At 43.4% G+C, this 23,232-nt stretch overlaps 1 protein-coding gene across 2 annotated transcripts in view; it reads right to left on the bottom strand.

Annotated features, from left to right (window-relative positions):
- Window positions 1-2,783: 2,783 nt before the first annotated feature.
- MAP2K5 (mitogen-activated protein kinase kinase 5) overlaps window positions 2,784-23,232 on the bottom strand; it is a gene marked incomplete at its 5' end in the record, with an annotated part of 132,505 nt that continues 112,056 nt past the window's right edge. For both annotated transcript variants that reach the window (XM_083870730.1, XM_083870731.1), the window contains 2 exons: window positions 2,784-3,350; window positions 21,036-21,081. In XM_083870730.1, the coding sequence (XP_083726856.1) occupies window positions 3,249-3,350; window positions 21,036-21,081 (148 nt within the window). In that variant the 3' untranslated portion in view covers window positions 2,784-3,248. The remainder of the gene's footprint in view (window positions 3,351-21,035; window positions 21,082-23,232) is intronic.

Raw genomic sequence — 23,232 nt, 5'->3', positions numbered from 1 at the left:
AGACATGCATTAAACCCCTCCCGGGCTCTGACAAACCTTGAACTCACTGGCGGGCCCGGCAGCGGCAGCAGCAGCAGCGGGGGAGGCTCAATCCATAAATCCTGTCCTGGGCTGGTTTATGGCCAGAGCCTCTGCTGAAGGTAACGCAGCCCCTCGGCAGAGGCAAAGGAGCAGGATCACAGCCTGGCTGAGGCTCTTCTGGGTTAGGAGAGTGTTGTGGTTTGAAAGCAAAACGAGTGAGAGGCTCCAAGTCAGAGATATAATTTAATAAGAAGAAAGGTAAAAAGGTAAAAATAAAATAAATGCAATAATACAAAAGAGCACTGCCAGAGTCAGAACACACCCTGAGCAGGGTGGGGGGAGCAGTCCAGGTGAGGGGCTCTTCCTGAAGCAGTGATCCCACAGAAAGGTGTGGGAGCTCTGCTCCTCTGGGAATCCAGTGGCTCAGGGCTGCTTGTCCTGTCCCAAATCCCAGATTCTCTCCAGGTGGGAATGCTTGGCTCCTCCCCCTGGGCATTGGGAGCATCTCCCAATGGGATGAGGAGTCGTGCAGTGGCTCCTTGATGGCCCATTAAACAGAGAGAGCTCCTGGAGGGAGTTCCCTGTGAGTCCTGGGCAAGGCATTGATGGGCCATGAGCAGAAGAGCCCAAAGGAGGGGCCTGGGAAAACACTGCCCCACCTGGTTCCAACAGCTCATGGGGATGGGGATGGAATAAATACTGTGTGCACATCCCACACTAAACCCAGGACAGAGAGACCTTAAAGCTCCTCTCGTTCCAACCCCACCTCCATGGGCAGGGACACTTTTCACTAGAGCAGCTCACACTTTTCTTTATTTATTTATTTATTTATTTATTTTTTATTTGGTGTGACCGAATCCTACAATTGGAGAATTGTAGGAAATCCTACAATTTTTTCTCTTTTTTTTTTCCCCCCGTTGGGTTTTCCCAGGCCAGGCTGGGGGAGCAGGAGGAGGCCACAAACTTTAGGGGCAGCTCCCTGATCCCTCTAAATTTCTGCTGCCTGTGAATGATGTGAATGAATCCCCTGGGAATGCTGAAGATGAGTTATCCTAAAAATCCAGGTTATAGCTCACCATCAATGGGCTGCAGCTCCTCCCCTGGAGAGCCCCTGTGTCCCCAGGCCTGGCTGTCACCTCAGCCTGGGGGACATCCCTCCCACCCACCTGCAGCATTTGGGGCCCCCTGGGATGTGTTTGTTCCCCTATGGGAACCCTGGGGGTCCCTGGGGGTCCCCGAGTTCATATCTGGGTTCATCTCTGGGTTCATCTCTGCGGGTGCCACATCCCAATGGGAGTGGGATGAAGATCCTTTGCCCGGAGATGTGTCTGAGGAATTATAATCCTGTCCCCACTTTAACCAGGAGGTTTGGTGAATTATAATCCTGTCCCCACTTTAACCAGGAGGTTTGGTGAATTATAATCCTGTCCCCACTTTAACCAGGAGGTTTGGTGAATTATAATCCTGTCCCCACTTTAACCAGGAGGTTTGGTGAATTATAATCCTGTCCCCACTTTAACCAGGAGGTTTTTCCCAGCTCCATCCCACACGGATTTTTTTGGGGGGTGAATCTTCCAGTAAAAGCAGCAGGAAAAACTCGAATTTGCTGAGTTTTAAACCAAATCCGGAAAAAAAAAAAAAAAAAAAAAAGAGAGAGAGACACAGAGAGACCTTTTATCCAAGGAAAGCTGCTGCAAACTGTTAGGGATAAATAAATGGCAGCGCTGCCGATGCCCTGGTTGGCTCACAGGGAGGGAATTTGTCTCACTTTAGCAAAAGGACCTGGAGGAAAGGGGCCGGTGGCTCATTCATTGCTCTGTTTTCTGCCAGCGAGGTTGTGACATCAGAGCAATTAAGACAAACTTTAGTCTATAAGTTCACGCCTGCAACCTCCACACTTCAAAAGAAGACAAACGATCCCTCCAAGGAAGGAAAGGCAGTCTTTTCCAGGCTGCTTCCAGAATAATATTTAGGATTTGCAGTGGTTTGGGAGGAATATTTCACTGAGTTGTGGGGGGAGTTTGAAGCTGCTGGTAGAAAATAAACTGAGTATTTATTATTTTTTTTTTTAGCAAAAGTTTATTTTTTAATGCAAAGACAAGCAAACAAACGCCAACCTCCTCCCACCCAACTCACTCACCCCAAACCTGCCTCTCACATCCGTATTTTTAATTTTTTTTTTTCCTTTTAATAAGCATTTTAACACAAAGACTGATTCGATCTGTGTTGGTCTGTTGTGGAAACGTCCAGAGGAATTGCAGGAGCCAGAAACACCCAGCAGAGACCTTGCAGTCATCCCTTTCTCCTGGCACAGCAAACCTGGGGCCAGCGGAACCCACAGCTGTGCCAGGGAAGGATAATTCCCAATCTCCCATCTCTCCCTGCCCTCTGGCACTGGGAATCCATTCCCTGTGTCCTGTCCCTCCATCCCTTATCCCAAATCCCTCTCCAGCTCTCCTGGAGCCCCTCAGGGGCTCTGAGCTCTCCCTGGATCCTTCCCTTCTCCAGGGGAACATTCCCTGGCTCCAGAGCAGAGCCCTGTCCTCTTCCACCTCCTTTTTCTCTGACTCAGGATCAGCATTCCCAGTCAGTCACTGGTGTGATGCTGATCCACCTGGCAGCCCTCACCTCCTCACAGGGTGGGCAAACCTGAAAATTTCTCTCTTTTTTTGGTCTATTTGCTTTAGTTTTACACTCCAAGCCAGTATTTTGTGACCCACCTGGCAGCCCTCACCTCCTCATAGCGTGGGCAAACCCAGAGATTTCTCTTTTTTTTTTTTTTTTTTTTTTTTTTTTTTTTTTTTTTTCGGGTGTGTTTGCTTTAGTTTTACACTCCAAGCCAATATTTTGTGGCTGCCTGCACTCAGATTGAGCCACCAGCTCCTCAGGAAATCCTCTGGACACTCGGACAGGAGCAACAGTTAAAAAACCCCTCTGGAATCAAGAAATAGAACATTCAGTAACCCAAAAATAGAGCTATAAAATACTTGCTTTAAGGCTGTGTACGGTCTAACTGAAGATAACCTGGAAATCGCTCAGCAACAAGAGAAACAAGTAAGAAAATTCCTTAATGTGGCGGCGAGGAAATATCAACAAATATCCTGATTTTGTCGATATTTTTAGGAAACAGGTTGGGAATAAAATAGGATTTGGATAGACTGTGAGTCCAAAGGTGATGATGATGATGATCCAGGTGTGGGAAGAGCCCTGGGGATGCTGCAGAGGTGTCACTGTGCTCCCTGGGCTCGGCGCTCCTCCAGCATCCTGCACACCCACATGGACACCACCTCGGCGTTGCCGTCGTTGTACTGCACCACGAAGGGGTGGCCCTGCAGGGGGGACAGGAGGGTCAGCCAGGACACACACAGCCCTGCTGGGGACAGAAACACACCACAGAACACCCTGGTCATGGTTATCGGAGGGTGATAAAGCCCTGAATCCATCCAGGGCATTTCCTGCTGGAGCCCTGTTCAGAGCAGGAGGGAGCAGCCCAAGCTCTTTGGAAATGCTCTTTTTTTTTTTTTTTTTTTTTTTTTTTTTGTTGGTTTATATTCCATTTGCTCATTGTGTTCTGAGCAGTTGCTGAATGGTGTTTGGGTAAAATGATATCCCAAAAACCACTGCTGATCTGCTCTTCTGCTTGTACATATATGTGATGTCCTAAAATTCCCCTCTGTGCATCCTCCACGTGCACTGACCTTCCAGTGCCTAAAGAGGATCCAGGAGAGCAGGACAGGGGCTCTGGACAAGGCAGGCAGTGACAGGATGAGGAGTTTTGCCCAGCACTGGGGTGTTTTTTTGGGGTGGAAAAGTGCAGGAAAAAGGTAAATGCTTTTATCTCCAACCCAGCCCAGAAGCAGCTGTTTCACCTCTTGAACAAAACAGCCAAAGACACCAGAGAGAAGCAGGAGAGAACAACCAGGAGACACAGACAGGGCAGAGCAGATGGACTGGGGCAATTAAACCTGAATATTCCAGCCAGTCCCTTGTCCTTTGGGATGGAGAGACCCCAAATCCAGCTCACAGCCAGGATATCCCTGCACTGAAGCTGCTCCAAATGAAATCTCAGCTGTGAAACCTCAGCTCTGCACACTCATCACCCTGTTTGCTTTATTCTCTGAGGATATTCCACCAAAATTTGGGGATTCCCACATTTTTCCCCCTAGAGGAATAAAAGTTTAATTTGAAACTACTCTTTCAGATTTCCCATGTTTTTACTGTCCTGCTCCAGTGAGGATTTTTTGTTTTTACTAGAAGCTGTTTTTCAGAATTCTGGTGGTTGATTTTTTTCTGAGCTGTTTGTTTGTTAAAATTGGGAATGGGAGAACAGAGATTTCCACCAAAACTCAGCAGGACCCATCTTTGCAAATCTTGGTGGATTTTCAGGTTTTTCAGTGTTTTTCAGCTCAGGAACCAAAACCCAAAAAGGACACAAGTGGCCCAGAGATGTCCAGTGCTCAAGGATGTGCCAAAATCTATTTCCAAACCCACTCTGGCTGCTTTTAAACCCTGCCCTCACTCAGCACCTGCAACTGCAACAAAAACATTTCTCAAAGAACCCCACAGAGCTGGGGATGATGCAGGAGAGCATCAAACCTGCCCTTGGCCTGTTTGCAGCAAAGATTTGGAGTGAAAAATCAAACTCCAAAAGAGGGACCTGCAGTTGGCTCAGCACCCAGAAATGTCTCGGGGAATTATGGAAGTTTTCCTCCAAGGTCTGCAGCTGCAGCACTTCCCTCTCCTTTATGAAATCTCTTCATAAACTCATCCCTGCCCTCAATAATTTTGTCATTTTTCAGCCCCCAATCCCATATTTCCCCCTGTTCAGGCATCCTGAGCATTGCAACCATCACCCAAAGCAGTGCCTGAAACTGGAGATTCCTCTGGAAAAGATGGAGGAGAAAAGGGGCAGGGAGGGAGGGAAGGAAAAAAAAAAAATCCCAAATAAAAATTCAAACCAGCAAAGGAGATTTGCAGCTCCCAGAGCAGCAGGACAGAGCTGTCACCTCAGAGAGGGGACAATGACAATAATCTGGACACTGGCAATAAATCCTGGTGGATTATCCTGGTGGCTGCCTCAGCCACAAATTCAAGTCCCAGCCCTGACTCCAGGAATGAGCAAGATGTTCTCACCCAAACCCAGGCACCTGCTGTGTTTAAATATTCCTGCAGGGATTTATTGCAAGGGAAGGCTGAGGAAAGGTAAATGTGTGCAAGCTTGAAATGCATTTTCTGCTGCAGGGACCAGTGTCTCCCTGGCCTGGGGAGGTTACCCTGCCTGGTGCGGCATGAACAGCTTTATTTTTAAATAAAATAAATGATCTCATGGTCATGTATTTCAGATTTCCTCAGATTCCCACACACGTTCACAACAAAGCAATAATTACCTCCTTCCCAATTTTTAAATGCTCAGCCTTAAAAATACCTGGAAACTCAGGTTCCAGAAATTTCCAATTCCTGCACACCCAGAAGGAAAAGAGGCTGAAAATCCAGCACCAAACTGGTTTTCCTGACTGGCCTGGTACTCCTTCCCAATTTTTAAATATTCAGCCTTAAAAATACCTGGAAACAGCACAGACAGTGGAAAAGAGGTTGAAAATCCAGCACCAAACTGGTTTTTCTTACTGGCCCGGTATTTGTGTGCAATAACCACTTCCTTCCCAATTTTTAAATATTCAGCCTTAAAAATACCTGGAAACTCAGGTTCCAGAAATTTCCAATTCCTGCACACCCAGAAGGAAAGAGGTTGAAAATCCAGCACCAAACTGGTTTTCCTGACTGGGCTGGTGCTGGTGTGCAGTAACTACCTCCTTCCCAATTTTTAAATGCTCAGCCTTAAAAATACCTGGAACTCAGCAAAACCAGAAGGAAAGAGGTTGAAAATCCAGCACCAAACTGGTTTTCCTGACTGGCCTGGCACTCCTTCACAATTTTTAAATATTCAGCCTTAAAAATACCTGGAAACTCAGGTTCCAGAAATTTCCAATTCCTGCACACCCAGAAGGAAAAGAGGTTGAAAATCCAGCACCAAACTGGTTTTCCTGACTGGGCTGGGGCTGGGGCTGGGGTGCCTCGCCTGGCCCAGTGGGATGCTCTGGGGATCCTGCAGGGAATGGGAAGTGGCTGCTGGAGAACACAGAGCTCAGAGCTGCAAAGGTCAGGCAGGACAGGGCCAGGGCTGGCCCCCTGTGAGTGTCAGGCAGCCTAATTTTGTGTGTCAACCCCGAAAATGAGATAAACAATGACAAACCAGGCTTTTTAAATGAACTTGTCTCATCTGGTTCTCTTGATAAAGGGTACATTTCTCGAGTTGCAGTGTCCCACCAGACAGGTTTAACTCTTTCACAGGGGAGCTCCTGGCAGAGGGGGAGGTGAAGGATTTAAATATCTGACAGGAAATTAAAAGGGCAGTGCCCCCCTGAACACAGAGCCCTGGTAATTCCAACTCGGTGCTCATCAACCATCAATCATTTAGCCCAGTCAATTAAACCACCATTATTCAAGGGTAAAAGTTCCATCGTTTTATCTACCCCTAAAATTCAGCAATTTGCTTTCATGGCCTTTCTCCTCTGGCCTAAAAAAATAAATCTTTGTTTGTGATAATAACCTTCCCCTTATTGGCACAGACCTTGCATGGCCAGGGCTGCAGATCCATCCTTTTCCAGCTCTCAGTGCCCACCTGGAGTGCAGCTCTGCTCCAGGTGGATGAAATTCCCTCTGGGATATAAAATCATCACCCACAGCCCCAAATTTGGGCTGCCTGAACCTCTCCAGCTCTTCAGTCTAAAGCACAGGTAACAACTTAACACACAGAAATCCAGGGAAGAGCAAATTTTATCCTCTGAGCGTAAAATGTTTGTGTTTGGGGAGCACCAAGGGGGTTCAGAGCAGTGCCAAAGGACAGGCAGACCATAAATAATGAAATAATGCCCCCCATGCAGGGCCTGGCATTTCAGAGCACTGTCCAGGCACTAAAGAAATCAGTGTTTCCTCAGGCTGGTTCCAAGGGCCATGGAACAGGCCATTACCAGCCTAGAACACTGACAAAGCACATTCCCAGTAGGAAATGCCCATCCGCCACTGATTTTTCCTTAAAAATCACCAAAAATGAGGGATTCTCCTCCCCAGGGAAAATCCCCGGGGCACAGAACATGGGAGGGATGAGGACAGGGCAAGGATCCTGAATCCCAGATGGTGGGAGTGTATCAGATCTAACCCACAACAGCACCTCCTTGTATTTTTTCTCCCTGGGACAGTGAGAAGCTGACTGGGGAGGGCAGCTAATTAAAAATTTTAAGAAAATTCCTCATGCTTCTGGAAGGAAGGTTGGGAAATGCCTGGCACTGCATTGCTGCCACCCTTTTAACATTTCTTCTTCCAGGAGCCCTCTCCAGCCTGAGCTCCATTTATCACCAAGCAGCACGGACCAATCATGCATTCCATTTAAAAATAAATTTGAACTCGACACAACCAAAAAAAAAAAAAAAAAAAAAAACAACTAACCCACCATAAAAAGATCCCAACTGTTGCAGGCACAGCCTATGGAGACAATGGCCGTGCCCTCAGACAGCATTTCAAATACAGTTTATTAGTGTGTGATATGAAAAGGGTATTTTTATTGCATGATATAATGCAATGGGACCTTGGGCGCTCTGCAGAAGGACCTTGCACTCAGAAGTGTAATGAACCCATAGTCCAAAAAACATTATACTGTACATTAACCTATCATTAATGGCACATTAGGGCTGGGGGCATTGCACGCTCGCTGGTCAGGGCTCCATCAGGACAGTGTGCAGGAAAGCACAGTCTTCCCAGGCTTAAAACAAATAGAGAAAATAAATATTACTGCTGGCTGCAGGCTGCTTGCAGGGAGGCTCACTCCCTGCTTAACTTGCAGGGTTGTTTTTTTTTTCAAGGGGGGCAGGAGGAAGGTGCAGCAGTTTATGGGGTGGTGTTGGCATGCTCTGAATGCATCAGGTGCAGCTTTTCCTGCACAGAACACTTGGTAAGAATGAAGGGAGAACTGAAGCCTGCTCCCCTTTCTGCCATTCCCTAATTCCCCCCTGGCAGCAGGAGCTGGGAATGGGATGAGCATCCTCTGACCCTGATCTCTGTTGAACACCTGGGATCTGTTTCACCTGAGCAGAATTGCAGCCCCTCAGCAGAATTCCAGCCCTGCCAGCACTAATGCCATGTGAAATGTGAGCAAAGCACCAAACTCCTGGTGCTCCCAGAGCAGGTTCCAGGCCTTCCCCCACTCCAGGTGCTCTGTTCAAAGGAAAGCCACACAGCAAATGTTAAATCAGGAGAGCCTGGCTGGCAGCTCATCCCTCCAACTCTAAAAAAATCCACCATGGCTGTCCAACAGCACATCCCAGTTGGTTCTCCCATTGCTACTGAGGTGTCTGTGCCTGTTTACAGCTCTTGTAATCAACTCAGGGCATGGATTTGAGGGGAAATTCCTGCCCATCCTCATGTTTAATGGGAGACAAGTCCAACCTCCAGCAGGACAAACACAAAGCTCAGCTCTGGAGCTGCACCAGCTCCCCAGGACTCCTGGAAACACAAAGTGCTGAGTAACCCCAACAGTTTCCTAAAAGTCCTGGAAACACAGAGAGCTGAATAACCCCAACAGCTCCTCAGAATTCTGGAAACACAAAGTGCTGAGTAACCCCAACAGTTTCCTAGAAGTTCTGGAAACACAGAGTGCTGAATAACCTAAACAGCTCCCCAGGACTCCTGGAAAAACAAAGTCCTGAGTAACCCAGTTTCCCAGAATTCTGGAAACACAAAGAGCTGAGTAACCCCAACAGCTCCTCGAAATTCTGGAAACACAAAGAGCTGAATAACCCCAACAGCTCCCCAGAATTCCTGGAAACACAAAGTGCTGAGTAACCTAAACAGCTCCCCAGGACTCCTGGAAACACAAAGAACTGAATAACCCGAATAACTTCCCAGGACTCCCGGAAACACAAAGTGCTGAGTAACCCCAACAGCTTCCCAGGGCTCCTGGAAAACACAGAGTCCTGAGTAACCCACACAGCTCCCCAGAATTCCTGGAAACACAAAGTGCTGAGTAACCCAAAGCACCCCAGACTGACCCCGGGTTCCCCTGCAGTGACCTCAGCCTGTGTCAGGATTTCATCACCCCACCCCTGCCTCCAGTGCTGGAGGATTTTCCATCTCGAGCTGCTGCCTCCAAGGACAAGCCACACTAAAAGCTGTTCTAATTATCTGTGCCAGCTACCCACAGTATCCAACTGCGGCTCCCACAGCCAGGAATAGCAGCGAGGAATCCTCAGGCCAATTCTCTCACTGCTGACTCCCAGAACATCGTTAATTCACAGGCACAGAAGGTGGCAGGGCATCCTCAGGGGATGCTCCACGCAGCTTTTGAGGCTTGAGTGGGGTAAAAACTCTGGAAAAAAATAAAACAAACTCTGAAGGCTGAGCACATGTTAATCCAGGGAGGCAAAGAAAGCACCCACTGGTGAAAGGAACCTGCACAACACTGAGTGTGATCCAGCTGCTCTATCTCTTCTTTTCCTTTTGAAATCTGGAGATTTGGGGGGATTTTTTTAAACCTTTTGAAGGAAAGTGTGAGCACCTGAAGTGCTTGGAACAGCAGAGACTGGGAGGCTCAGTCTGTGTGTCTGCCAAGAGTGTCCCCAGTGTCCCAAAGCTGCAGCAAGGTCAGTGCAGCCTCCTTGTCTCCTCCAAATGGGGTTGCACATCACAGGTTGAGTTTAACCCTAAAGCTGCAGCTCCTCCTTGGGACTGGCAAGGCTGTGCTGGATCTGGGAGAGAGTGTCTGCTGGCCCAGTTCTGTCTCCCTGCTCCTGTCTCAGAATATTGAGGGCAAGGACTGTGCTGGAGAGGCTGCAGCATCCCCAGAGTTGGAGAGAAAGCCCCAGAGCAGGGGATGAAATGATGGAACCCCCAATCATGGGCTGCAAGGACCTTAAAACCCATCCCTGCCCTGGGCAGGGACACCTTCCACCACCCCAACCCTGAACACTCCCAGCATCGACCAGTGGAGTTTCCTGGGTGGAAATCAGGCAAGAACAAGAACACAACCACACAAAAAAAACCAAGTCTGATTATTTTCCTGGAAGTTTCTGCTCCTTCCTGGCTCCAGAGCTCAGGCTGCTGAGCAGCTCCACTCGGGAAGTGGGGAGTTTTGTTTGTTGCACGGCCTCCCTAACATGCACTGTAATTAAAATGTTGATTACTAAACAGTTTAAATATATGACAGACAATGCAGTTAAAGCCTACAGTTAGGTCAATATGTGATTTAGATTTGCCATTTAAAAACTCTCATTTAAATTTTGCATACATTAATCACTACCATACTTCAATGTTCTGATATCCACCTGACTACACTATTAAAATAAAACTTGCTGCCCCAGGGAAATCCTACTTATTCTTAATTGTTTCGAGGCTTTGATGGGCTTTTAATCTAAGATTAATTTATGCAATTTTAAATAACTCTTCTTATGATTAATAAGCTTGAAAATTAAAAGGAGTCTAAAGCAATTATAATGAGCATTTGGTCATAACCTCATTAGGAGAAGGAGTGAAGGATACAGCTCTGGAATTCTTACAAGACTACAATTTAAGGTTACTTTCAGAGGAGTCAGACATAGTTCTTGAAATTGCAAAGGCAGATTAGCCTAGGTCAGCCTTAGAACTATGGCTACCTAGATTAGCACACTAATGATTTTATGCCTCTGATGATACGTGGGACAGTGAAAAGATGATGCAAAACAAAGATAAATGGATAACACAACTAAGAACTGAAGCCTTGGAGTTATATTTCTTCCTTATATTTTTTTTTTTTTTTTTGAGAGGCACTTTTCCCCCCTATTATTTATCTGTTTGTAGATTGACTTTCACCAATGCATTTCTCCTTTTTTTATATGATGAAGCCAACTGCAAGTGATTTTCAGCTGATTCAGTTTTGCTGAGGCACCAAGACTCTCCTGCAATTTACAGAATTTGCCTTCAAATAACAACAGCTCCTGATGGATGGACCAAGAGGAAGAACAGCTTAACTCTGACCTCAGCACCTTAACCTGAAGAGCAACTGTCTACACACCTCACCCGAATTTCCATTTTTAAACAGCAATACAGGTCCTTCATTATGATTAAAGGATTATTTTTCCAAGCTTTGGACCCCAAAACAGATCTCAGAGACCCTTCATGCACTTGACTGATGTGTCCAAGCTGGCAACTCATCACCAGACAAAGGGTCAAGAGGGAATTTTTCAGTTCAGAACAGCAGGAATCGGAGCAGCCCCATGACATAGCCTGGACCTGACTTCAAGCAGGACCCTGGGTCTGCTATTTGTCCCCTTCCTGTGGCAAAGACTGGGCTGAAATTTACTGCAGAGTTTCGGGGTTTGGCTGTGGCACAGAGGAATCTATTTGCCCATCTGCAGATCGTTCTTTCAACAGCAGTTCTGCTTTTGATATTTGTTGTTAAACCAGTAACTGTCCTTGGCACTCCTCGCGCCGCTCAGCTAAAAACCAGCCAGCTCCCAGCAAAGGTATTTCACTTTTTGTGTTACGACTCTTCAAACAAACTAAAGCAACCAAAATCTCATTGGAGTTTACTCCTTCCTGCAAGTGCTGCTGAGGTTCAGAAGAGCTGCAGAGGAGGAATGGGGAGAGTGGCCCAAGGCTGATGGAGGCTGTTGACATTAGCAAGCTGTCGACAACAGAAGCAGCTCTGCTGAGTGAAACACTCAGCACAACATTTCAGGGATGGAAGAGGTTTGTTTGACTTTTGCCCAGCTCTCTGCTCTGGTTTGTGGCCTCAGTGCCCATTAGTAGCTGGAGCTCATTAGGTGTGTGCCTGGAGCACATCTTCTGGTGGGCTTTCATTTGGAATTGATTCAATTCAGGAGCTTCAAGACTGTGGCTGTGATGAGAATGAAAGAGTGGGGGGCTGAGAAAGAGCAGAAATTCACACCAGAAATGCAAACCCCACCTGAACCCTGATGGAGCTCCACCTGCAGAAGGTGCTCCAGCACAGGAATGGGCTCGGTGACACTGAAAGGAGCTCAGGAATTAAAAAATACAGAATTTCCTTTGAACAAGGACTAAATGTTCCCTACAGATTTTCCTTCAAGTGAGGACTAAATGTTCCCTACAGAATTTCCTTCAAGTGAGGACTAAGTGTTCCCCTAAATTGGGGGAGAAGGGTGAAGAAAACAACAGTTTTCCCAAGTTTTTCTACTAGGGGGAAAAAAATAAAATTGAAAATCAAATTACTAAGCTGAAGTAAACTGAAACAATCTCCTAAATGTTTTTCACCCAAACCTTAGAGAAGAAAATGCTGTGTGCATACACACACACACACAAATAACAACAATTAACAAAAGCAAAAACAAAAAAAAAAAACCAACCCTGAAAACGATGTGGCTGGAAGCAAAAAAGGGAGAATGAAACAGCTCGTACTTCGTTAGCATTTTTGTGATGAAGTTTCAGCAAATGAACAAGTTGTTTTTAGAAGTACCACGACGATCATCCTGCATTCCAACGGCTGCACGCTGCCTGCACGGAGTGCAGAATAATATATTCAATTTATGTGTTTGCCAGGCTTTGTAAAGGGAGTAAATAAAGAATTAAATGATAGAGGTGAAGGTGCTGCCAAATCCTCTTGTCTGAGGAGCACAGAAAGCTCAGGTATGATGCCGGAATAAGGCAAAATATATCACCACTAGTTGGCTTGGGGAAAAAAAAAAAAATAAATTCCTTTGAATTTCTCCCAAGGTCATTGAACAACAACCGAGGCCACCAACACCATTTCCACCCTTGGAGTTGTATTTTAATCCACCTTGCCCAGGTGGGAACTTGACTCTCCCCAGCCCAGCAGGCAAAAGCTGATCCTGATCTCCACCAGCTGAATTTCCCATCAAATGGGAAATTCATTGATGGGAGAAGTTTCCCCCAACTTCTCCCATCAAATCTGAGTGGGCAGATACACATTTATGGGCCAAATGAACTTTTCCAGGGCTGGATTTTGGTGTTCCAGCCTGAATAAAGCTGCTTGTTCTGAGCTCTGGGAGCAGCCGGCTCCGGAGGAGGGAGAATGTGCCTTAAAATGAAAAAAAAAAAAAGAAAATAAATAAAAAAGAAATCATGTTTAATTTAAAAATTAGAAAGTGGAGCAGGCTGTGAGCGCAGAGGTTGATTGAAACAAAATTTAAATTCCTGTCAAGCCCATTTAAACACAGGGGCCCTTCATAGGCAATTAGCTGCTCCCTGTGAAGGCTGAGCCAGGCCGGGCCTGGTCACTGTGAGGAGCCGAGGAAAAAAAAAAAAAAAAAAAAAAAAAAAAAATTAACTAAAATCAGGCGCTATGAAATATTCAACCTCCCAGTTTATCACAGGGGTTTGGAAGTGTAAACAAGACAAAAATCGATTCCTCGGTGCCCTCCAATCAATCCCCCAAAATGGCGAGGGGCATCTGTTTGTGCTCAATTTTGTTTACTCTGGCAGATTTGCCTTAATTGCGGTTGTTTATCTCCCGTTGTCCCCGGGGCCCTAATCTCCCGATTACTAATACTTAACACTCATTTCACATCTAAAGCTACTTTCTAAATCCTCAACAGGTTTTTTTTTTTTTTTTTTTTAGCTTTTTAAAAACGATGGAAAGGCCGAGGGAGATTTTTTTTCTTTGTTGAAAGGAGCGTTTTGGAGGCCCGAGACCAGCTGGGCCCAATCGTCACCAGGGGATGGAGGCGACAAAGGTGCTAAAAGGCTCTTTCTCCATCCCCGACATCCTCCGGGAATGGTAAAGAGAGGAAAAAAAAAACCTTTTGATGAGGGAAAAATGGGAAAAAAAATCCTAAACAAACCCATCCTTGAATAAGGGGGTTCCAGCCAAATAAAGTTAGTGTCATAATCAAGTGTTGTCAATCACCATGAAAATCTAATTAAAAAAAAAAAAATCTCTACAGGAGAAAAATGTTCTCTATTTATATGCAGTTTTTTTTTCTTCTTCTTCTTTTTACTTTTTTTTTTTTTTTTTTTTTTTTTTTTTTTGTCAACTACACAAATTACAAAGTCGTATTAATTGATTTTTTTTTTTTTTTTTTTTTTACTACTTTAGGCTCTGATCCTCCAGCTGAATTTCTGCGGATGGGAGAATGGAGCGGCACAAATCTGATTAAAGGGATTTTTGAGGCATAATGCACACAGGTCACTAAGAAGCCCTATCTCTATCTCCTGCTTTATACTCTGCTTATTCATAGGCAATTATTACTCTTATTTAATACTGCAGGAGTGTCCTGAGCTGTTAATTGGACTAGAGACCCACATGTAGATGGTTCTGCTCCAGCACCAGGCATTTTAATAATCTCTGCAGAGGGTCTGAATCCATTTGAAATGCCAATTTCACGACACAAATAAAAAATCCGACGTGGATTTTCAACAGTTGCCTGTTAGAGCAAATTCCTTGATGAATTTGGAATGAATGGAAAGGGCAATATTCTGGGATTTAAAGATAAAGGGTCTTATTTTGGAACTGCTAACAGATTTGTTTTTCTAAAGTTTTACAAAATAAATACGTAAGGAAGACAGCTGACATAAAATATCAACGAGGCAACAGCACGACTTCTCAATATCCAGTGACTGAAAGATTTGCAATTCTGCCACCAAAATGAGTGAGATGTAAATATTTGTCCCTGTGCCTGGAGAACTACTGAACGACCAGCAGTGCCAAATGAAACATTTGCTCAAATTAAACTGCAAAGCCCAGGAGACTCAAGGAACCAAAAAAATATGAACTGTATCCCTCTAAGTCGTTGCCAATTCGTTTTTGTCCAATTTCCTTTAGATTTTCAACACCTCCTTGAGCCAACTCCAGTTATGCCTTTTCACATTTCCACTGGGAAGTGCTGCAGTTTTGGGCAGCTTTAGGGTATGTGAGGAAGGGGAAGTCAAATGTTGCCTTTGCTGGAGGAATTGGGTGATCCCAGGGTGATGGGAATGAAGACAAGGCCTTCAAAGCCCTAAACCTTGTCCCCACCCTGCTCTTGGGTGACTGTTGGATTTAGTGAGACTGATAAAATGGATTTCTCCATTTCCAGAGCTGGTTTCTCGAGTGGCAAAGAAGAACTTCCACCACCAAGGACAGAAATTTCTTTTTTCCCCTTTTATTTTTTTTTTTTTTAAGGCAGAGGAGGAAACATCCCCCCTGTCTTTCCCATCCTTATCCACCTTTCCCAATTTCAGCTCAGTGAGCAACGCTGCCACCTGAAGAAACACAGATTTTTTTTCCTCCTAAGCTACCTTGAGCAAGGAAGATTTTGAACACCCAGTGACAGGAACATCCTGAGCCCTGCTGTGAAATCCTTGCCTCAATATAAATTTTGATTTGTCTTCAGTTGTACCCAGGATTTCATCCACAACTCCTTGACCACTGCGTGTCTGAAGTGAGAGATTGAAGATCCAGTTTATTATTTATCACATATATTTAATGATTGAAAGGGATGATCCTAACAAACCTTTTGCAACCTAAACAATCCTATATTTACAACAGCTCAAATACTTGGCTCTGTACTTTTTTTTTGTGACAGAGAAGAGGTTGAACATCTGCAAACAAAACCATTCATCACAGCTCCAAGCACAGACAATTTTATCAGCCCTGATGGGAGATCCTGCACTGGATTTAAAAAAATAAGTAGCCAAGGAGGGCAAATTCTTGGCTGCCTGTGGTTCTGCAATGATGCCCAAACATCTGGACAGGTGAATTTGGACCACAGCCATGGATCTCTAAAGATGATCTCACAGCATCTCTGGGTGTGCTGGTGAAAAGGAAAGTGCTGAGAGCCCTCTGGTCCACCCCAAAAATCACCATCACCATCCAAACCCCGCCCTGGCTGCTCAGTGGTCTCATGGGGGAAATCCCTTTTATTGACAAACCTAAGCTGCAGTGGTTTATTGGCTTTATTCTGGGGGTTTAGATGAAAATCCAGGCGGGATTATGCTGATCCTCCATTTGTTTGTTTAAACCATAAAAGTATTTCCTGAGAGCTGAAACCAGGGGTTTAACACAACCAACTGCAAATATGTTTAGCTATTGGGAAGTCCCTCTAAAATAAAGCTACATAAAATACAGCTACTTAAAATCCAGCTACCAAAAAGCCTCACATTTTTAATTTCCTTGTTGTACTTGTTGGAGATGTGAGAACAGGCAGCCAGAATCCATTTTTGAGAGTCTCTAACATCCTGACACGTGTCTTAAGACATTTAAATACACAAACTAACTGTTTATTTGGGAAAAAAATACCCATTATAGCCAATAAAATCAGAGTGCCTGGTCTAGAGCCATTCCTGGAATGGAGAGAGGGATTGCTGGGTGCAGAGCAATGGGAAATACCAAAATTGCATTAGGCATTGAAATAAATAAAATACCAAAGGAGAACAGGTTTTCCAGCATGTCAGTGGATGACACAGATAATACACAACTTATCACACAATGTTTAAATTAATAAAATACCAACGTGAGAAGGTAATTTAAATTTCAAAAAGGAGAAAAGCTCCTGGTTGTGTTGAAAATGTGACAACTCAAAGAAAATCATTAGATCTGGGCAAAAGGAGTGCAGGAGGTGACTGGATCCTCTTCCAGCCCAATTTTTTCCTTGAGAAATCCTAAAGGCTGTGCTTTGATGCCTGCACAGGAATAACTGCTCCATTCCTGACTTTTGGTGTTTCAAACACAATTTCTTTACGCAAACGCCTTTCATTCCACTAACCAGCACAGAGGAACTTCAGTGCTGCACTAACCAAAAAAAAAAAAAAACCAAAAAACCCCACCAAAGGACTCCAGCAATTCCAAAAAAACCCAAAAATCTGCAGAAGCAAAGGCTGAGCTTGAGGCTCAAGAAGAGCTTTTAAACAATTACCAAAGCGGGGCAGTGATATCATAAAGGCAATTTCTGCGCTAGCTTGTTCCCTGCAACTCTCTTTGCCTCCGAACAGCTAGAACAGATAATAACTATTAGTAAATCAAACTCCTGCAATATCCAGCTGTGCCTCCCCCATTTACATACAGATAGAATGGGTATATGTTTTTAATATGTATGCGAGCCGTACTTTTACCACAGCTGAAGCGCCCGCTACAAAGGAGGAGGAGAATGGGAATGGAATCAGCATGAGATAATAAAGTGGCCTAGATAAAGTATTAGCCAGCGATTGATCTCAAACAGGGGATGTTGCTTCTCTCTGACCTGATTACTTACTATGCATAGATTCCATTAAATAGAGCTTAGGATGGAAAAGCTTGGGGGAAAAGACCGTAAATACAGGCACGGCCCCAGCCTGGGAGGGAGCTCGGGCTCTGGGTGCTGCCCTGGACACTCTGGGCATGAACAGGAGTTTAAACCTGCCCTGGGATGCCACAGCACAGCTCCTGAAGAAGCACTGCCCCAAAAGATGGAAAAACTTGGTGTTTCTGGCAAAAAAAACCCCTCAAGTGCAGAGGGAAAAAAATCTCTTTATACTCTCTCTCAATATATAAGAATGTATATATCTATATCTATATCTATATCTATATCTATATGAGAAATCTCTCTATATAAGAATTGTTGAGATTATATATATATATACAAGAAATCTCTCTATATAAAAATTTTTGAGATTATATATGTATATATACAAGAAATCTCTCTCTCTATATAAGAATTGTTGAGATTATATATATACAAGAAATCTCTCTATATATAAGAATTGTTGAGATTATGAATATATATATACATAAATTTCTCTCTATATATAAGAATTGTTGAGATTATATATATATATACATAAAATCTCTCTCTATAAGAATTGTTGAGATTATATATATATATACAAGAAATCTCTCTCTCTTTTTAAGAATTATTGATTATATATATATATAAGAAATCTCTCTCTATATAAGAATTGTTGAGATTTTCATGTCAGAAAAGGGAGAAGCAGAGAGGAATGTGCTGTGCAGTCTTCCCTGTGATATTACAGGAATATATTCAAATATTCAATATATTCAATATATTTATTTGGCTCTCTGCCTTCCTCTTAAGAGGGAACAAACTGGAGATAAAAGAGCAGCGTTTTAGAGTAAATTTAGGATGACCACTGGTAAGTTCCTTGCCCTGAATGGACAATTTTCTCATTGCTGGGTGAAATTCCTTGTTTCACTGCTGTGGAAGAAGCCAGTTGATCTGATTTCCTACATACAGAAAAACCAATGAGATGTCTTGTTTTGGGGATGGCTGCATGGAAGGAAGGGCTGTGAGTGAATAAATAATAAAAGAAATAAATACAGGAGCCTGATCCACCTGCACATGGACATCCACGGTAATGAAAAGCCTGATTTAAACAGGAATTCCATCCAGCCTCAGCTCTGGCCCTATTTCCTGACAAAATGGCCATGTTGGGTTTTATAAAAATAAAAAAAATAAAACTTTTTTGTACGATAGGGAGGGGAAATCCATCCCTGCTGCAGCCCTGTGGTGGAGGTGCCAACCTGGCACTGCAGGTATTGTCAGTCAGCTCCTCAAATCCATTTAAAATCCACTGATTTATCAGCAGAGGAGGAAAAGATGGATCTTCTGCTCCCTTCATTTTGCTTTATTCCAAGTTTTAATTCTCCTGAACTGGTCACAAAATAGTGCAGTTGGTGTCCACAGGGGAGGAAGATGATGCTCTGGTTTGTGGGTGACACTTCCCATTAAAATAAATGCCAAAATTCAATGAACAAGGGGAAATCCTGCTCTGGTTTAAATCAGTGATAAGGTGACCTTGAAGATCCAGGGTTTCACTGTGAACTCCTCAGATCCACAAGTATTCACAAACCTCTGTGCACTCCTTATACCCACCAGGCCCACGTGGAAACTTCAGGAATAGGGAATTAAAAGGATCAAAAGGGTGAGAAATCCCAGAATTCACGGGATATTTGTGCTCAAGGGATGTGGCACTCACTGCTCTGCTCTGGTTGTGACAAGGTGGGGATCAAATGGACTCGATGACCTTGGAGGGCTTTTCCAACCTCATATTTAAATATTATTTAAAGTATTTTTTTTTCCTGGCCCCATTTTCCAGCAGTTATAAATTAATTTCTGTACAGGTATTTAGGCACAGATATGCTGTGTGTAAACTGTGCACACAGACACATAAGGTTAATGTAGATACTCAGATTAATTTTATAAATAAAGTGCTGCTTGACAAGACTGGGGAAAAGCAAAAACTTAAAGGGTTTGACTCTATAAATATAATGAATATAATATATAAAATATATATAATATCCTCTACAATATAAAGGAATGAGCAGCCCCTGTTTTACTACTTGTTGTATCAAGTTCATTTCTAACTGAATAGAAAGGAGGAGGGGAAAAAAAATTGCATTAAATTGTTTAAAAAGTAGGAACGCTCCTTTTTTATTTATTTTTTTTTACCCCCCTAGAGGCGCCGGAATTTCCAAATAATTTCACAAAACACCTCCTTTAAAGGGGACTAGCACACTCCAGGGCATGTAGTTGTAAAGATAAATCTGTGCACTTCCCTGCTACTGCAGGCACTCACCCTTTGGCCTCATTTTTATGGCTCTACACCCTGGAGTGGTGTTATTGCTCACAAACATCCCCACACACACTTCTGGGGGGCTGTGTGTGATCTGCAGATGTTTTATTTATAAGTGGCAGGCCTATTGCATCACCAAAATGTGCATTTACAAACAGGGAGAGAGAGGTTTTTATGAAAGCCCATTCCATTGTTTTAATAGCTGAGCCACCCAGCCATGGCAGAATAGTGCACGAGGTAAATGTGTCTGCAGCTCCAGAACCTGCTCCAAGTTTTCTCAGATGTGACTAACTGCAAGAATTTCCCAGCCATCAAAAGTTAATAAAAAGAAAGAAAAAAAAAATAATAAAAAAATAAAATAAAAATCAGCCTTTGGTTTGAGAAACCTCAAAGTAGAGGGGCTTGGATAAACTTTAAGGTTTAATTTCAGCGAGGTATTTAACTTCAAATGCAGATTTGGTGGAGTTAATATCCTTCAAATGAGATTCACAGGTAAATACTTTCCTAACCAGGATCTCAGCTGAGATTGGTCTGGATTGTGAGACACCTGGCCCTGGGCATTACAGAGATTAGCCTTTAACCAGAGAAATGCTGCAGCAGAAACAACTTTTATTCTCCTCACAGCTCCCAGTGTGGAAGCAAGAAATGAGAGGATGCACCAGTGTCTTGATCCTCTTAAAATCCCTTACAAATATTCCTTTATTCCAATTGTTTCTGTGTATTTCATGCACAGCAAAGAAATTGTGATGATTTTAGAGGAGCTTTGAGTTACAGCAAAAAAAAAAAATAAATACAAAGGAAAGTAAGGAAATATTTAAAAATTAAAGGTATCTGACGTGAGTCAGAGGGGATTATGAGTCCACATAACTTGCTGTCAATAGCAATAATTAATAATTGAGAAGATGATAATTGTCAGCACAAGAGGTGGGCTCTGAGCTCAGATTTCAACCCATGGACACACCTCCCCAAATATTCTCTCCTTCTCCTGCAGCCAATCTGGTTTAATTTTACATGAGCATCAGGGAAAACAGTGGCTCTTGCATTTCATTAAAACAAATATTTTAACCACACTCTCTGCTTTCAGTCTTCACATTTGGGAAGGTTAAGGCTGACAGAGAGTGACCTACATTAAGCTGTAATCCCTGGACATCCCAACTGCAAGAAAATGTGCAGCACCAAAATGGTTTTTGATTGAGACTCGAGAGCAGCTGTGAAAGTTCTGAATTAACTCCCCAAATCACAAGTGAAGGTAACAACAAAATACCCACCAATTTCAGAATCACAGTCCCACCTCTGGTTTGGCTGCAAATATGGAATTTCTGCATGAGCAGGAAGAGTTTAGAGATAAATACACTGAGCAAACTGAAAAATGCAGGGAAAAAATGGATAAAATTCTATGTAAAAATATTCACTGGCAAATCCAAACTGAGATTTGTTTCACTTACCATTAAATCTTCAGGTGCTGGCCTTTCCTTTGGCTGCTTCTTCATGCTGTGTCATAAAACAAAATGTTTGCATCAGAACAACTGCTCGTTTATTTGAAATGTCAAAACATTGAATTGTTTCATTTTTAATGTTGAATTGCTGAGTTATTTTATTTGAAATGTTAAAATATTGAATTGTGTTTTATCTTTTATATCACAGAGTGAAGAATTTCAGTGTATTTCTTACCTTTATCAGGTGCTGATGGCAGACAAGATTCCTAACTAACCAAAATATTAATTTATTTTTTTTTCTCCCTCCCAGCCCTCCCCTGTGGGATTTAGGGCATCACACTGTTTATAACTACAAAAAGTGTGTAAATACAGAGATTCCCAAAAAGCAGTCAGCTCAGGAGGTACAGAGAGAGATGATTCCCCCTTTTTCAACTGTATTTTCTCTCTTTTATCACAGAGTGAGGAATTTCAGTGTAGAGGTGACAGGGGTCCTAACAGTCCCCAAACACTCCTGGATTTTTCCATCCCTGATGGGATGCTGGGCTCCAAATACAGAGATCTCTGAAAACCAGGAGGTGCAGAGAGTGGATTCCTATTTTTTCAATTGTATTTTCTCTCTTTTTATCACAGAGTGAGGAATTTCAGTGTAGGGGCGACAGAGTTCCTAACAGTCCCCAAACATTCCTGGATTTTTTCCATCCCTGATGGGATGTTGGGCTCCAAATACAGAGATCCCTGAAAACCCAGGAGGTACAGAGAGTGGATTCCCCCTTTTTCAACTGTATTTTCTCTCTTTTATCACAGAGTGAGGAATTTCAGTGTAGGGGAGACAGGGTTCCTAACAGTCCCCAAACACTCCTGGATTTTTCCATCCCTGATGGGATGTTGGGCTCAAAACTGTTTGTAACCATGAAGGGTCTATAAATACAGAGATCCCTGAAAACCAGGAGGCACAGAGAGAGCTGAATCCCATTTTTTTTCAATTGCATTTTATCTCTTTTATCACAGAGATAGGAATTTATCAAAGTGAGGAATTTCAGTGTAGGGGAGACAGGGCTCCTAACAGTCCCCAAACATTCCTGGATTTTTCCATCCCTGATGGGATGCTGGGCTCAAAACTGTTTACAACCACGAAAGGTGTGTAAATACAGACATCCCTGAGAACCAGGAGGCACAGAGAGAGCTGAATCCCATTTTTTTCTGGGGATTATGACACAAAGAATTATCCAAACAGGTGGGAAATCCAACTCCACCGCCGAGCACTCAATACCCCGGGGTTCCTACCTTCATTTCCCCCCATTCATTTCCATTACCCTGCAGGGTGATAGTTCATTACACAGCATTAACCTGTTTATAAGATCATGTTTCTCATGCAAGCAGTCCTAGTTTTCCCCTGCAACAGGTGCAATTAGCTCTCCTTAGCTGCGTGAGGGAACACAATAACGTGGCACAGAGGTGACCATCAGGAGCTGCCTACGGACTAATTGGATTCTCTCCAAACAGCCAGGCTTTATGGAGGGGCTGGCACCAACTCTGGGATGCTGCTCACTTGACATCCCTCACTGCTACTCCAAATGGATTGCTTAAATAAGATATAGTTGCTCCTAATTTAAAAATTATTATTATTATTATTATTTTTTTAAAAGCGGCGATTCCCCCCCCATCTCAAAGCACAGCTAATAAACCCCTGGATCTGAAATATCAAATGAACTGGGCTGTAAATTGGAGATATTAAGGACACAATTTACCTTCCCCCCCTACAAATAACTCTGAGCCCCTCCAATAATCAAGTCCCACAAGCTGTCTGAGGCAGCAGCTCTAATCTGACAGCCCAAAGTAGCTGCGTCCCCAGGGACCACCAGGCTATTAGCCACCATCACTTATGCTGCAGGTTGACATCTGGGGGGATTTTAACACAGGTTATCCCTCCCTCTGCCTCCATTCTTGTTGTTTTGTTTCTGGTTGTTTTTTTTTTTTTTTTTTTTTTTTTTTTTTTTTTTTTTTTTTTGTTTGTTTGTTTGTTTGTTTTTGTTTTGTTTTGGTGTTGTTTTTTTTTTAATTTATTTATTTAAATTTTTTTTTGGTTTTTTTTTTGTTTTGTTTTGTTTTGTTTTGTTTTGTTGGGTTTTTTGGGGGTTTTTTTTTGAGACAGGTCTGTCATCGATATTTTGGGGAGGATAAAAGGAGCTGGAGCTCCACAATCCTC

This window comes from Zosterops lateralis (assembly GCF_965231275.1).
Source record: "Zosterops lateralis genome assembly, chromosome: 13".
Lineage (NCBI taxonomy): Eukaryota > Metazoa > Chordata > Aves > Passeriformes > Zosteropidae > Zosterops > Zosterops lateralis.
Note: the sequence above shows the minus strand (reverse complement) of the source record. Positions and strands in the feature narration are given on the sequence as shown.